The sequence below is a fragment of the Tribolium madens genome, unplaced genomic scaffold (genome assembly GCF_015345945.1).
Source record: "Tribolium madens isolate multiple individuals breed KSU strain unplaced genomic scaffold, Tmad_KSU_1.1 Scaffold_19;HRSCAF=116;Tcas5.2_LG9, whole genome shotgun sequence".
NCBI classification, from domain to species: Eukaryota; Metazoa; Arthropoda; class Insecta; order Coleoptera; family Tenebrionidae; genus Tribolium; species Tribolium madens.
In genome coordinates, this window is record NW_025400983.1 from 11140921 (window position 1) to 11158995 (window position 18075).

The following is an 18075-nucleotide window of genomic DNA, read 5'->3' on the forward strand; positions in this document are numbered from 1 at the left end:
TCAATTGAAAAAGTCATAAATGGTGGCACTGAATTTTTTTCTATTTCGTTGATACTTGCATTATGTAACACCAAGCAACAAGAGTCTCGAAGTAACTGCCAGTGTGTAACTTGTAGAGTGTCTCTTTGTTAAGGCAAACAGAAAAACTGCTTTCAAGCATATTATTACAAAAAATAATAACTTCTTGTTAGCTATCGTACGTATTATTTAGTTTGCTTTTGTTTTCATTATTTGTTATTTTTCTTTGTTCATTATAATACTATTTTATTTTATTAATTTATTTTTTTAATGCCTATTATGTCACTAAATAAGTAATAGACCATGACTACTTCATATTAAGAATACTTTCAAATTATCAAAAATGCACGAAATTTTATGAGGGGTTCATGAAGTTAATGAGATTTACGGAGAAAGTAAAAAAATCTGAAATCTAAAATAATTGGTCATGGACCGATGAAAAACTGTCGTTAGTGCTATTTTAATACCTATTTATTAAAACAACTTGAAAAATGATTATTTTTAAAATCCAGTAAGTAGCTGTACCTGTACGGTATTTTAAATACATTGAAGTGTGTACCTGAAAGAGTTAATGACATTGTTTTCAAGTAAATTCAAAAAACCGAAACTGCCAACTTTCTTTATTAAAATTACCATGAATGAATTTACTAGTGGTGCCAACGTTAAGACTGTTTGGCATTTCCATTAAAAAAAAAACATCTAATTTTGTTAGGCACTAATTTTTATAATACATCTAAAATTCTGTAATAATTTCTTCGCCAATTGGCGTTCCATGGCAATAAGCGTTGTGAAAAGCAGAAGTATTTATTCCCTCATTATCTGTAATTATGCATTAAAATCGTCCTTCAAAAATAGCATCCCGCSTTAAAGAAATAACGAATGCTGCGAAAATAGCACCGAATCGAGAAGGATAATTGCAGTCGACGACTACAAGCCAAATAAACAATTCAGGAACCATTAGTCGGCTGTTTATCGAAAGAGCGTCGTCGACGTCGTTTTTTAAATAACTCGTCGCCTCGACGCTAGCGGGATTCCGTAGGACCCGTTGGTGGATAATTGAATTTGTTTAACCGGGAAGGCGGCCAGCAGCCAGCTAGCACGTACTTAATATAAACGGACCCCACCTCCTGTTTGCTCAGCAACTTACCGTCGTCATTATTTAAGTTTGAGGACGGTGGCGTGCACGTAACGCCCGCACTTTACCCATTAAATATGTGATAATTAAGGCAGTTAGTCGATGACGAAGAAGCCCCGACACGAGAATTATCTCTGACCGCACACGCAAAACTATCGGAATTTTTTATTTGCTGTCTAAATAATTCACTAATTTTTATTCGCAACAAAACGTGGAGCACAAAATACGCCAACATGGACTCCTGGTGAGACAAATAGAGGAACAAGCGGCGACGGCAGCGCGACTATTTGTCTAGCGTTGTTGCTCTTAGAGTTTCCGGTTACACTTCCTTTCAGAGGGGTCAAATAAAAGTAAAAGTAAAGTAGGTATACACGACAATTAAACTCTACAAAATAAAATTTTGATTATTTGCAYTTTTTTACGTTTTTTGGGGTAGAAATTGAATAAGCTTGTGGCGGTTGATAGGAAAGATCTTCCGACATCTCTCGGTGAGTCCTTTCAGCTAACGAGTCCGCATCAACCCTTGCAAACCTATAAAGGCCGAGACCGAAGGAGAATCATGGATAGGCTGTTAAAAGGGAATTCGAAAATTATTGGTTGGTTCCTGTTCGTGTTGCGGAAGGCCATTACTTATGAACTTGTTGTGCTTTGTCTCTTGCTCTCTGGGCTTTGTTCTTGTTAGACCGAATAATTAGCAAGTATTGCACTGTAGTACACAATCAAGCCATGTTTGCTTCATTATGTGGTGTTTGTTTGACAAATAAATAAAAAAACACACACGAGGCAATAAATCGAAGCTCGTTAGGAAATTTTCGACATCAATCATATCCGGGGTGTCAAAATTGTTTATTTAGAGTCAATGTTTGTTGTACGGTTTCACAATCCAGATGCTAAATRTACTAAACTAAAAACAGTTCTAACCTGATCCTTTATTTTTTAATACAAGAAAATCGTGTTTTTTATGAGACATGACAAACTGAATTTTTGATTGCCGACTAGACCCAGGGTGATATACATACTTAAAGAAAAAAACAATTGTTTCTTGAAATGAGTCTTTTTCAAAATTTGCAGTTGAATTATTTTTAATTTAGAACGGATTTGATATTGTACTCGTATTACGGAAGAGGGAATGTTGGCAACCAAAACTGAAGTTTGGGATTAAGCTATTCTTAAAAATCGCCCAACAATAAACAGAATACGAGTTTTGGAAAGTTTGCAGACTAATTTGAAAAGTTTAGGTTAATTTATTTGCAWATTTGCATTTTCTTATGGTTGTCGTAATGTATTATTCCAACAACCTGTTGAAATAAGGGAATTAAGAATTAGAGATGATGTTATAATTATATAAAATATTAACTCTAGAGTCATGAAAAATGTAAAGTAATAAAAGCAGGATAACTATTTATTTTTGTTGATTCTCCATATTAAGCATTTAAAAATTAGGTCAAACGCTCGCAAAAGTTCACCTCATTGTAAAATTAAGTCTTTCAAAACCGACAGAAAAGTCTTAGGAAACTTCTATTTATTTGTAAAAGCGTTTAAAAGCGAGCTAAACGGAACGATTCTTGGAGCGCATTTGCAAGAAAATAATTCGGTTTAAAGGGAGAAGTTTTTTTCCTATTCTTAACCTGATTCCTGTAATTGAATGAGAGAAGCTGTGGTTGAAACTTCATTTTCTAATACGAAATTTGAGCCAAATTTTCACAGTCTTAATTCTTCTAATAAAACATAAAATTAACTAGAAAAATATTTCACCCTTCTTAAAAGTCACACGATTCGGAGATGAAAATTTTATCTTCACTTCGTATGACAGAAAAATCATTTTTATAAAACTAACATTTTTTCTTTTATTTTCAGCTAAGTAGACAGCTTTATAGTCACAGCAACCACCTTTCCTTTTAGCGTGTCCATATTTCAGTAATAAAATAATCCTCAAAGTTGAGCGAAATATTTCACGTTTTTTGCAGACTTGTTGAATTTTGCCTTTCAGTTAAACACCTGAAAACCTCAAATCCTTTATGAGGGCACACCTAATCATTTGCACCCATAATTCTGATTTACGGCGTATTTATTTAGTATCAATGTCGCGTSTCTTGGAGCATCTCACWTTCCGTTTCTCGACTCCGTATTGTCTGTTCGAGTCGCGTTGGAGGGTAATATAATTCCGGTGTGAGCTGTATAACCGCCCTGGGTCGTGCGGTCTTGGCTGAGGACCCTCGCCGAGGTGCTCGTGTGGCGAGGGGCGAAAGGGACAGTCGGTCGATCGAAGGACTGACAGGACGAAGGGCTCGACGACGGAAACCCCTTGCGTGACACGACGGAACGTTAGTTACCTGCGCTTCGATATCGACTTTCCACGAAGCCCATAAAATTAGTAGGTACGCGTCTTTTGTGTGCTACCAAACACAAGTTAGGTTTTAATCGCGAGAGCAGATGATGCCGTACAGGTGCGTAGCGGAGAGGTTTTGGTCGAGTAATTAACGTTTAATCTAAAGTCGGATGTCAGAAAAATTAATTGGGGACAGGGGAAAATTAATAGAAAAAAATTTGCATCCGGAAGGATTAAAGGCTGTTTGGAGAAGTAATCAATCTCTGTGATTGGGTCTTAGAGGTTTCTACACTGAAAATGTGTTTTTAGACATGGATAACATATAACTGAGAATCAGTACACAAATATTGCAAATGCAGAACTAAGCGATTAACACAACGTAACACGCTCAAAATAAACATTTTAAATGGTGCAAATATTTTGACTGTACACAGTAAAGTTTTTCTTTGGTTTATACTAGCCATAATTTTAGTCTTCTTTGTAACTTTATGAATGTATCTTATTGTTAAAGCGTTTAATTCAGTATTTCACGGAATTTTGGACGATTTTCCTCATTCGACTGACATAAAAATGTAAAAGGGGCATTAGGCACCTAACTTCACTTTCGGTTTTTGTAATTTTTATCCTGATAGCTAGAAAAAAATTAACAACAAATCAAAATAATTTATTAAACTTATTTAAAAACACATATTGTTTCGGGAAATCGATGCCAAAAATAAATTTCAACTAAAACTTTAAAATTTTAGTTTCAAACGTCAATCATAATAATAATAAAGCGTGGCTTGCATTGACATTTTTTGAACTGACATAAATTTGATGTCCAAAATTCCATAACGCCACTGTAGTTATTTCATGACAAACCGATTTCAGGTAATTAAGTATTATTTATATTTATATTCATATTTATTCCCTACTTCATTTTGTGTAAGCATGTTGTCTTATAAAATAACTAGTTGAAGTATGGAATACAAAAGTATTACATTTTTTAACTACCATAGATCAGTATTTTATGAAATAACTACATAAAAAAATCATAATTGCCTTTTAATACAATTGCGGACACGGAATTTTAGACATCAGATTTATGTCAATTTAAAAAATGTCAATGTAAACCACGCTTTATTGTCATTATGATTGACGTTTAAAACTGAAATTTTGCAGTTTTAGTTGAAATTTATTTTTGGCGTCGATTTTCTAAAACAATGAATTGTTTTGATTTGTTTGTCTTTCTCTAGTTGTCAGGACAAAATTTACAAAAATCGAAAGTGAGGTGAGTTGCAGATAAGGCCAGTTTTACATTTTTATAAATGACAAATTGTCCAAAATTCCGTGTCCGGAACTGTAGTATGTAGGTAAAATTATTACGTCAATACAGGCTGTCCTAGAACTTGCACCCCAGAGAAAAATGTTAAATGTCGGCGGCAATAGGTCGCCAAAAAGTGCAGCCAAAGAAATAACTTTTGCTTGCATAAGAAAGTTGCGAGACTCATAATTCCATCAATCCCAGAAGGGCATCTCAGGGTGTGATTGAAAAATTATATCTGTTGCTTAGTTACAAAAATAATACCAATTTGCCTAAAAGTTAAAAAAATAGCTAGATTACTGTAATTTTGCCACTTTCCTGTCATGTGTTGACATCACAGGCAACTTTCTTATGCAAGCAAAAGGTACTTCTTCGGCTGCACTTTTTAGCGCGAGTTCTGGCGCACCCTGTATACAATGAGTTTTTTGATTATTCAACATACAATATAAACAACCCTATATTAAATTTGTAAAATAAACCATGCCAATCTGGGTACATACAAAGTATTTTAAAAGAAACGAAACAAAAAAATGGCTATATTTAAACGAAGACGAATACAAAAACTACAACAGGCTGTTTACGGTCTTGGAGTTGAAAATTGACCTAGTAATAGAAGGGTACATAAATATTGTAACCGAAAAAAAACTCACACAATTGTTATTATTAGAAATGTTATTTAACTCCAAACTATTAGCACACTGGAATTATTTCTTTGTTCAGATAAAATTGTATTGTWGCAACAAATAAAAAAATCGTAACCATGACAATGAACGAGAAAAGTCACTTCATAGTTTTGACACTGTCCTCATTTGCTTTTGCTTTTGCTTTAGTTTTTATCAAAATTTGAAGATCTTCTGTTTAATCTCTTTCAGCGAAATGGTTTCCAATAGGTTTGCTTCGTTTTTCTTATTTTTGCTCCAAATTTATGAAGAAGAATGGCAAAAAATATTAAAACAATAAATTAGTTATCGTGATTATGGTTTACGGCGAAACACAAGGTAATGATACTAATGGCCATTGGTGCAGCCGAAGCAGCAGTTCTCGATATAATATAGAATTAATTTTTTTTTCACAACGTGAATTTTTGTTTTATATAGTGTATTAGTTTTCTTCTACCGTGAATATCATCTCATTTAAATATCAACCTCAAGACCGTAAACACCCTGTGTTATATTAAAAATTTATTAATTTTATTAAATTTTAGTTTACATCTCTTAATTTTCCGGCAAAGTGTGGTTTATTAAAAAAATACTTAATGATAAAAAGGTCATTTAAAAAAGTACGATTTTAACGCAAAAGTATTGAYAGACGTATTTAGGCCGGATATTTTTGAAATAAACTTTTTTGCTACTCAAAGAACGTAAACCTCTTCAATTATTCAAGAACTTCAAATGAACAAATATTGTGATATTATTAATTTTACAAACAAACTTATCAGAGTCGACGTAAATGCATTTAGAGCGTTTGCATCTAAAATAAGGATGCTGATTCGCTAGGAATGCATTTCGATTGACAGTGCCAGAACTCTCTCAAGAATAGATGTATCTTATAATGCGTATATTCATAAAAGAAATTTATAGAATATTAGGTTATTGCCATAAAATAATTAACATTTACTTTGATGAAAAAAAAATATATAGAAGAATTTTTTATAGAAAATTTTTAAAATATAAAATTCTGAATTAACTCTTATCAAATTCTGTACATGCATAGAATTGTTTCAACTACCGTATAGTTTCAGGCCACATTATTAAATAAAAACACGACGGTAATAATCAATAACTGGCTAGAGTAGTAACAAAAGCTGATAGAAAAATGTCAGAGAAATGATAAGGCTGTATAGATGTAAACAAAAAAAGGAATATATTACGRCCATTACACACGATACAAGAATAATAATCTATAATCAAAAACATGTTTGAGTAGAATAGTTTTCTACCAATCCTAAAAGTTACTAAAAAGTTAATGTATGCTTAAAACAAATTTGCTAAGAAAAATGTTCATTATCTATAAGTGATGTGTTTCTCTAACGAGTCCGTAGCACGAGTTTGAAAAAGGAATCACGAGCAGATAATAAACAACTTTGTGTACAATACAACGTTTTCATTTATAAGTACAGTTACGGAATTAAAATTTCGGYCACTATTGTCATTTTTAAATTGTAAACTCTAAAACAACTTTTACATTAATAACTTCATTTTTTACTCTTMTTATGTTTATGTCATTTTGACTTAGATATTTACTTTCAAAATTAGCGTCACTGACAGAAAAGTTTCATTATCAAATGTCAGTCATGATGACAGTAAAAGGTAGTTTACAGTAAACTTTTTGAAGTGACAGAAAAATACTGCTCGAAATATTAATTCCGCAACTGTACATTCATATTTTTTTAAATAAAACATTAGAAATGTTTCAATTTATAGTTGTTAACATTATTTATTAATTAAATATTTGTRATGAAATAAAAAGGCACCAAAACTATAAAAATTGATAACAAACAGTCGTGAATTATTTAAAAGTGGTARAGTAAAACAAGTAAAGTGAAGTGTCATTGGTGTTTTTAACAAATTGCGTGTGTAGTGTCGCGAGCAGTGGCGAAACCCTCTATTGACGCAATGTATATATAAAATGCAATTTACATTTTCTGACCTGAAACTGATAGATATGGTGAGTCGTAAAGAGTTATTTATTGTAAGWGTGTGTTAGGTAGCGTTTTATCCAAGCAAGAATGTTTAACCGCGAYAACATCAGTTTGAGCGGTTAATTTTCTTAAGTGGATAAAACGCGACTACCTAACACACGACTGCAATATAACGTTTTATCCACAGTCACAGGCCCAAATTATTCCAAACTTAATTAAAAATTAAACTGACATTTAAACGTCCAAATATGCTTTCGGTTAAACGTAATAAGCTGTTACTCGGTGCGCTGGTTACTAACAGTGGAATAAAGTTACTTTATTCCACTAGTGAATAAAGTGGTACTTTACACGGYTCTAAAGTGTGGAATAAAGTCTCTTTATAGAATGATTGTGGATAAAGGAATTTTGWGGATTAACCCTAAAAATGTTTYAATTACTTTACTTACGTGTGTGATTTATAAATTTCTCAAAAGATTCCAAAATTTAAGAAAAGGTGAAGAAAGGCATTCTTGTCTAACAAMAACCGTTAGAATAATACTATTTTTATTAAATGCAACTTGACTATTGGTTATAATTTTATTCTCASAWATAAAAAAAGAACTTTGATGTTTTATGTATAAATGCTATCAACCAAGAAAACTTTTCTCAATTAGTTTATGAAGCATCATAGGCAATTTCTATCAATTTCCCGGCAATAACAAGTTATCGAAACCGCCCAGCAGGAGACCAGACAACCACCCGACTCTTGTTTGCCACAAAGTCGAGAAGCAATCTGGACTCAATTTCCGCAACGAACAAACAGTTATGGTTTATATTATGATAGATTAAAACCGTAACAGATGCATTAGAAAGGGGCCGCGAACCCGAAGCTATCACGTTCCATCAATTTATCGCAACATTAACGAGGGTCGCGACAGCATCACATGTCAGTCACAAAAAAAAGAAAAACATCGTTTTACTCCTCCCATCGAGAAAAAAAATCAAAATTCGTGCAACGACGCTGATCAAGACAGACGGACACGGAAAAAATCTGTTCTTTTCCGGATCTTAACGTGTAATTTGTTAAGGTCGCTCGCGTGGATTTTCCTCTTGTTGTCGACGAGCAAAGACGCTTTTAAAAGCATGACAAACGATATGATCGTATCGAACATGTGTGTCTGCAGAGGCGGCACTTTCACGGAAAACATCCATTATTAATCCACTTGGACCGGTGAGATAATCGTCTCGAACGATAACAGAAGAGGTCAGCAAGGGCTGCTGATTTTTCCCACAACCAGATTTTTTTCTCCGATTTCGAGTTTGTTGAGCTTACATAAAAAGTTTTAAATTTGAGTTGTTTATTAATTAATTTATCGACCAGATAAAAATAAAGATACATACAATATTTTTTCTAACATGTCAACAAGCAAAAACACATCAAGACGAAATTGCTTCTAGTTTATTCATTATGCTAGCAGGTCGTAAAATTAATAATTATTGTATCTAAATTAATGAAAGTCATCTATTTGGGGACAAAGTTTATAGCCGAGTGCATGCATAAAAACCGACTTGGATTGCTATCGGGTCCTAAAATGAGGCCTTTTATGGCGCCATGAAGCACAAAATGCTTTAATCCTTTTTTAGCTTTCCAAAATAATACAATATTTAAAATCTCCTGCGAAAATCGTTCGTTGAAATATTCGAAATGATTTACGATCCCAGGCATACATTTAAAAAAATTTCCACTTTTGCACTTCGGATTGATGAAATTTTCTCTGGGGCTATTTTCACTGAAATGCGGAAACAATAATAAACAGTGACGAAACGATCTAAATTATTAGGAAAATTGTGAAAATTTTCTTTGGCAACCTTTGCGTGTTTTCTAAGAATGCGGCCGGTGTTATTTATTTGTCTACAAAAAGTCACGTGTTTTTTAGCTCCAGGGTAAGTAAGTATTACCTACAGGGGTCCGTTTCTTCAGCTCCACTATTGGGATCTCCATTATTATAAGAGATACGAGCTCGGATAAATTAGGGCAAAGTTGCGCATTTTTAAGTTGAACAATTATCTGAAAGAAAATATAATGTGTCATTTTTAGTTTTGAATTATTGAAAAAAAAAACGGAAATTTGTAATTTTCGTTTCTATTTTTTTAAGCGAAAACTAAAAGACCTAGACGTTTTGAACTGTGACGTTCTTAYGACACTTGTTTGCAAAGAATCTAAGTTCTTGATGTCATAGTTACAACACTCAACTTTGGATTTTCTTATGGACGCCATATTTCTGTCTTTTTGAAAAGTCTTTTTGTTCGAGATTACAACGATATGATTGCAACGATATGATCAAATTTTATATGCTGATCAACATCAAGAAAAAGCGTTTTTGTGAAGAGTGCTTTGAAAAAAAGGCCACAAACGATATTTAGAATTTGAAGAAACGATTAGAATTGTGTTTGGAAGTGGAAGGTYGGGCATTCAAGGCATCTTTTATAACTTTGTGTTGTTTTGTTTTGCGAAGAATAAATTCTAGTTTATCACGTTGTTCCTATATCAAAAGCTTAGTTTCTAAGTAAGTAAGCACTCTTCGCCAAAACGCTTTTTCTTAATTTTGATCAGCATTCTTAACATTTGATCATATCGTGTGATACGTCGTTGTAATCTAGAACAAAAAGGCTTTTCAAAAATACAGAAATCGAATATGGCGTCCATTACATACAAAGTTGAGTATCGCCAAAAAGTGCAGGCGAAGAAATAACTTTTGCTTGCATAAGAAAGTTGCGAGACTCATAATTCCACCAATCCCAGAAGGGCACCTCAGGGTGTGATTGAAAAATTATATCTGTTGCTAAGTTACAAAAATAATACCAATTTGCCTAAAAATTTAAAAAAAATAGCTGGATTACTGTAATTTTGCCACTTTCCTGTCATGTGTTGACATCACAGGCAACTTTCTTATGCAAGCAAAAGGTACTGCTTTGGCTGCACTTTTTAGCGCGAGTTCTGGCGCACCCTGTATACAATGAGTTTTTTGATTATTCAACATACAATATAAACAACCCTATGTTAAATTTGTAAAATAAACCATGCCAATCTGGGTACACACAAAGAATAGGTGTATGTATTTTAAAAGAAACGAAACAAAAAAATAGCTATACAGGGTGCGCCAGAACTCGCGCCCCAGAGAAAATTTTCAAGTAAGGTAAGATACCAGGAACATGGAAAAAATCTTTAAAAAATTCTATCTGTCAAAAAATTTTGACATTTATTTTTTGACATTTGACATTTTTTTATATCTATTTAAGGTTACTGATGATCTTGTATATATTTTTTTACAATTATTTAGTAAAGGAACAAAAATTTTGCCAATAAAAGCCACAAATAACATTGAACAGAGTTACAATTTAGGATACAGCTTCCTTGTTTCCTCTTTTAATAGCCTATAGCAAAAAAACTTGAAAAATTATTTTTGCAACAGAAATAAATAAGAGTCAAAGTGCAAACTTTAAACCCTCATAACTTCGAAATTTTTATAGATAAAATTTTTTTAATATTTTTTRCATGTTCCTGGTATCTTACCTTATATGGCATTTTTCTCTGGGGCGCGAGTTCTGGCGCACCCTGTATTTAAACGAAGACGAATACAAAAACTACAGGCAGATTATTAAACAGGGTGTTTACGGTCTTGGAGTTGAAAATTAATAGAAAAGTACAGAAATATTGTTACCGAAAAAAAACCTCACACAATTGTTATTATTAAGAATGTTATTTAACTCCAAAATACGGTTTGAGGGTCACTGAAATTATTTCTTTGTTCAGAAAAAATTGTATTGTTGCAACAAATAAAAAAATCGTATCCATGACAATGAAATGTCACTTCATAGTTTCGACACGACTGTCATCATTTGCTTTGCTTTTGTAGCAAACCAGAGAAATGGTTTCCAATAGGTTTGCTTCGTTTTTCTTATTTTTGTTTTTATTTTTCTTCTTGTGATAGCCTCCAGCTTTTTGTGTATAATCTCCTCTGAAATTAAAATGATTAAAAAATGCTTCCGTAAGGAGAATATTTTACGGCAAGAATTAATTATATGTAGAGAATAAGCTTTTTCATACAATTATATGTGGAGTGGAATTTCACACATCAAAATCAATATGCCAAGTTAGCCATTTTTTGTTAAAGGCTTAAAATTCACAGCAGTGCCTAAAGTGCTTATTTCGTGCATCGACAGAAACATGCCAACTACATTTTGGACTATTTTAAGTAATTACATTAATAAATAATGTAGGAAAAAGTTTTTTTTTTCTAAAACATGAAATTTACGATATTGAAAATTTTTTGCGAGTTTAATATCTCCATGTTTTCATAATTTCTATTCTCGACATAAAATCGAATCGATATGAGTTAAATTGCTCCCGTGTAATAATAAAGCGGGTATACCACGTAGCCTTTATCAGGAAGACAATTGGTGCAGGAAATCGAACTTCCTCCATAACAATTTTAAAATTGTCTTTATCGGCGTACCTGCCCTATAAGTGGTTGTTAAACTGGGATTAAAACGACGGGTATATGTGACAATAAAACCTGAAAATAGTTAATGTGAAATTTTACAACCCCTCGTAAAGCTTAGGTGTAAAATCTCCACCAAAATATGCTTTCATTTTTTACTTCATCGTTGCGTTTTATAAACACACACACAGTTTACAATTTTTTTCAGAATTTTTTTAGTATAATTGTTAATGCTAATGATAGACTAGCATTAGTGGGATCGTCTGTGTTCCAATATCGGTTATTTTGCAACGTGAAAGGCATCCGACCGTACCAAATTAAATCGAAAGAGGACTGAACAAGGACGCTCGGTCCGGTAATACAACTCCGGGCGTCTTGCTCTCGGAGTTATGATGACGGATCAACTAACCGAAACAGCCTGTTGCCAAGAACGAATATTAAAGAAATTCCAGACCAGGTGAACTTGATGGTTCATCTATAAACCGCAGCGATGTATAAACCGGATTTTTCAACGAAAGAGCCTTTGATAACCGGAAATTTAAAAGCGGCTCTGTTAAGATAGTTTCAATTTTTGCACAAAGGAAAGATTAATATTTAGTTTAAGCTTCAAAAGCAACAACAGATGAAAAATAATGCTTGAAATAAATGCGGTTTTCCGAATATTTTTGGGGCAATTTGCCCCCTGTATCTAAACAAGATTTTTTTTGCATGTTCTCTTGCTTTTGCGTTTTGTCAAAGTGCCGTCTCATGCGGTGGCAAACCTCAATCGAGAAAAGATTGCAGGTRGGGTACATTTTCCGGCGTTGTGGGTCGGCAATAAAAAAAAATCCAATACCGGATCAGCGTCGTGCTCCCTCGAGATTCGTCTTCTGGCGTACAACAAGTGTGGATCCATCACGGGTATGTATCCAGTCGACGGATCCAGTGCTGCTTACCCCAAGTCCAATTACAAACTTTTACCTATCGGCGGTGGCGGTCTAATCCCCTCACAAACTAATCGAACGTCCGCTGGAATAAATTTCGACCGAAAACCATCCATCACATTCAAGAAAAGCTAAGTATGTGCGACGTCTCTGGCAAAATACTAGATGGTATAAGAATGAACTGAAACTCGGTTGCCGAAAGGTTTACTTGATGTACGAGAAAAAAGAAAAACATTTGGTTTAGGTTTTKCACCAGTGGTTTTTAAATAATAATAATTTTATTATCACGATTGCTTCACTACTAAATATAAATAGAAAATATGTAATATAATACTAAAGATAATTTATAATTGTAATACCAACATAATAGTAACGAGACCAACAACAACTCATTTGCTAATTGTAAAATAATAATAGCTGACCTAATGCATATTTCACCAACTAGCCTTATGAATGGATTAATTAGCGAGCTGTGTTGGTTTTTAAAACTTATTTTTCTATGTTTTTATTAGTTGCATTAGCAGAATTTAATTAAGTATTTGTATTTTTAATATTTCTGTCTGACGATTAAAAAGCATTTAAGATCGTTACTTCTGCTCTGTATAAAAGCAAGAAAAAACCGGATCAGAATACCTAACGAGTAGTTGACAATAGAATTTTTAAAAGTCGAGCTTATGCATATGTTTCCTGTTTTATCCGTGCAATCTTTTTCGAGGACTTTTCTTCATCTGCATAAAGATTATTTCATAAGGATTCTGCAAAGTAATTAAAAACCTTAACAAAAGCTTTAAAACGAATTCGTGATTATCTCTATTGTCGTAGCGATGCTTAAAGTTATTTCTATTAGCTTGGTCGSGGATGCGGATTTTATTTTTATACAGGTGCCCCAGAACTCGCACCCTAGAGAAAAATTTCAAGTAAAATAAGATACCAGGAACATGGAAAAAATATTTAAAAAATTCTATCTGTTAAAAAATTTTGACATTAATTTTTTGACATTAATTAACACAATTTTTCCATGTTCATGGTATCCTACCTTATATGGCATTTTTCTCTGGGGCGCAAGTTCTAGTGTATCTTGTATACATATGTAGAAGAACGTTGTTTATTATAAAGCGACGACGAAAAAGTGTTTATTTGCGGACTAGCGCAGGGCCAGACTAAAAAGAAGGTTTTTCAAACATTGCCACTATTTCAGTTTTGATTTTTACAAAACAATCAACAAAATAAAAGAATAAAAACAAACACTATTTATTGCTAAAAACTATTTTCCTCGAAAGATCTTCTCTGCTATGTAACGCCAAAGACTAATATGTAGTACCATCAACATCTAGCAAGCGTAGAAATGTAGAACGTGTATAAATATCCCAATGACAAATAAGAAATGTCAAAATAATTTTTATGTAAATTATGATAGGAAGCTGTGGTTCAAAATTTGTAAGAATAAACACCAACAACATATCATTTCAGTATGTTTTGTTATGTTCATAGAATAATTCAGTGTGCTTAGATAAATCTTTATTTTTTTTTATTTTTTTGACATCTAGCTAACATAGAACTGCCATGCGACATACGTCCTCAACTATTAGGCCTACTTGATAGAAAGACTTTTTGATCACACTGTACCTACAGGATGTCTCACGAGCCTGAAAAAAATTTTGAAGCAACCAACATTAGATACATTTCAAAGATAACGTATTTTAAAATATTTTGTTTTAATAAATTAAACATAGTGACCTAACAGCACACTTCAACTTTGATTTATAAAAAGTCAAACTTTGAAAAATTTCGTGAAAATTCTAAAATGTTGCCGAAAAGAACAACAAGATTCTCATTTATAAAGAATATTTGAAAAACGCTTCGCAGACTGCACGTTTTTATCCAAAGCGATTTCTAAATAGAGGGACTTTCTAAAACTGGAGTAGTCATTTTGACTGTCAAAAATAAGAATACGATTACTATGTTTAACTAATAAAAACGAAATATTTTACATATGAAATGTAATATTGGTTGCTGCAAAAAAAATTTCAGGCTCATTATTACTGATGGGACAGCCTGTATAATAATAATAAATAATATAGGGGTTTTTCTTACACATTAATCTTACCTCAAACAATTCATCAACATCATTATTTGATAGCAATATACATAATGGTGAATCTTGCCTGACTGCAAAATCTACACGGCGTAAATAATAATTGTCTGCCAAATAATTTCTTCCTCTTTTGCCAGGTCTAATAATATAATAATAATAATAATAATTCCTCTAGTTCTTTTTGGATATGCCTACGGTATTACCATTATCGAAACTGGTTGTCTGTATAATATGTGGTTTGTGACTTTGAAATTAAGTTGACAACATTGAATAATAGAAATAGAAGATATGAAAGTTGTCAATTTTCTGCGTGTTCTTCAATGTTACAAACTTAATTTCAAAAGTATAGACCACATTGATTAGAAATTTAGTTGCAGGTATGGTACGTATGAGTATAAATGTTGCATATAAGAATTAAAATTCGCAGAAACTTTTGAGTAAAACCAAAGCCAAACGCCTCTTACAATTACTTGGACGCTTACCTATAGCTATTCAGACCTAAATACAAATCTTAAACAATTATTATTACCAAAGCAACAAAAGCGTACGGATAATGGAACCTATCATTCTGGAATGATCGTCAATATAAGAGATTACTTGGATCTAACAAAATGAATTAGAGGTCGATGTTTTATGCAAGTAAACAGACTATATTATTCGCATCGAAGGAAAAGAGTGTCTATTTGCGGTTTGGCGGCGGTTTCCTCCATCGAGTATATTTCCGTTTGTGGCGAGGCGCTTTGGTCCGCGTCCGTGTCGTTAATTGCTGCGTATCTATCGGTCCGATATTGGGGATCCTTCGGCGCGTCTCCAGACGATGGTGGTCGTGTCGATGCATCGGCTATCTGGCGTCGCCGTCGTCGTCGTTGGCGGCGCTTGCGCCGGTGCACCTTGTCCGCCGACCAGGAGCGGCGTCAGTGCAGTGCGGAGCGTCTCGACGAGCGGTATGTGCGTGCTCGGCGGCGCCGAGCAGAGCGCGACGGGCGCGGGACCGGCCACCTCCAGGTGCCTTCGCTTTCATCCACCAACTGCCACCGCTGTGCTTTTGTCTTGCATCAGTCCAGTGTGCTTGTCCGTCKCGTTCTGTTCGGCTCGCCGTGCGTCGGCGGCGGCGGGCGTCCCCGCCGCCTCCGGAGCACGTGCCCGTGCGCTTCAGCGAATAACCGTGTGCTTTTCCAGGCCCCTTGTAGTTTCCGTAGTGTGCCGTCCTCTTGTGCACCATGACACGGTGTTCCGCCCCGACGCCGCCACCGCCAGCGTGACCAGGCGGCCCGACGCGCCTCGGATCTGACGCGAATAGGGACCGATAACAGGTGCGTTATCTTATCTCGACACGTACAGGTGAGATTGGCCAGTTTCGTGGCTGTGTCTCACCGACTATGTTGCACTCGCTGGACGCGCTAGCAGGCAAATTGTCCCCGGGAGCGCCGACCCAAAACGGCCCCCAATCGTCCGTCCTGGACACCAATGCCAACAGAGTGCATCCCTACATGAAGCAGAATCCCAACACAAACGCCACGTAAGTCATCACTACTTGTAAGGTTTTATCTGGCCCGGAGCCACCTCTATCGACACCCCACACACAGTCCTATCATCATCCTCACCAATGCCCCATGAGGTATTCGTCTTTGCTGCCAGACGACCGTATATTTAGATTCATTGGACGTGCGTGACATCCGAACAATTTCTACGATCCAATTCCAAATTCTGCACGAGACATCGCCAGAATTCTATCGCGACCAAGAAACTGCCAACCTTCACTCATTTGCACAATTAAACAACACCAGAGCCAACTCTAATGCATTCCGCTCATTGTCTACTTAAAATAAATCTCTAATGCAAACACAACCGAAAAATCCCTTATCTAGACCAAATATAACTCAACTGGCTATAATAGAAGTTAATGACTACATCAAAATGTAGCTTCAAAAACTGTGAAGATTTTAGATCAAATGTACCCAAAGTCACTATTATATCGTTTGGAAATTTTGTTTTGTTTAACATTAATGAATCACTAATTTCCATGATACCTGTATTTTCAACGATCCGAAAAACAGTACTTTGCACACACTGATAACACCGATATGACAATTCTCGTCATTAATCAATCTTAYCACAAATTTGCCACGTTTTGAAAGCATTATGTTGAATCCCCCGGTCCCTTGAGATACCTGATGGCTGCGCGACGGATATAATATTGTTAACAATCTCTTCTTTGCCTATTCTTCCATTCACGAGTTTCACACCATAGGTTTAAATTGATTTTTGGTGAAATATTTTCCCCTTGAAAACATCAAGTTTTTAGATGAATACAACCACTTTAATGCCATTCACTATCGGCGAAACTTTTCGTTAATGGTTAAAGAAATTTCCACTTTGAAAATTTGGCAAAAGTAAATAAAAGTTGTCAAATCCTTGCGAGCGTCCATGCGCAATTTAAAATTTATTTTGATCGTGACGCATCCCTTAATTCGTGAAGGTTTTCCCGGGAGCAACATGCCGACCTCCTTTTATAAATCACATTACGAATAGGCGATCAATATTTGCAAAGTTGGCGAAAGAAAATTAATGCGTGTGCAACACGATGGCAGTTTTCTCTCACTTTTTAATATTTCCCCTGTTGCGAATTAATGCGACTCGTAATTCAGTGTTACCTGTTGAGAAGAAGCTTTGCGAGAAAAGCTCGTGGTTCTTTCTAGCGTTAGTTGAACGATGTTTTTTTCCGATTTATCTATTGTTTGCTTAAACTGATAACAGGCAGTTATGTAGAGCAGCGTTGCCGGTTTTCGTGATGAGGGATTCTATGTCGAATGAAGAAAAATTCAGTCTCGATCCTTTCGAGCCATTAAATTAATGAATCCTGCGGCACGTCGCTACCCAAACAATGTGCCACTGCTTGAACACACATCAAAGAAACTTTGCCATCGCGTCTGCGATTTTACGACGGAATAAAGTACCAATGTAAAATAACATTATCGCGAGAAGATATTTACCCACTAAACTCGTGTGTTTATTTTAACCAATACAAGTGATTTTACGCCGCTGTCACGACGTCACGTTAAAGATTCATCGCACCAAGTGGTTGGCTGATGAAGGAAGCGGCCAAAATAACTGGCGTTGTCTGGGGTCAGTGATAATTTTCATAATTTT

General features: G+C 34.7%; 1 protein-coding gene across 7 annotated transcripts in view; it reads left to right on the top strand.

The window, feature by feature from the left end:
* LOC123015720 (CUGBP Elav-like family member 1) overlaps positions 1–18075 on the top strand; it is a 182276-nt gene that overhangs the window by 85334 nt on the left and 78867 nt on the right. Inside the window, exons 1-2 of one of the 7 annotated variants that reach the window (XM_044415614.1) lie at positions 15724–15869; positions 16105–16444. The exons of 4 other annotated variants lie outside the window; for them this stretch is intronic. In XM_044415614.1, the coding sequence (XP_044271549.1) occupies positions 16305–16444 (140 nt within the window). In that variant the 5' untranslated portion in view covers positions 15724–15869; positions 16105–16304. 2 more of the 7 variants (XM_044415615.1, XM_044415613.1) reach the window with 2 other exon arrangements.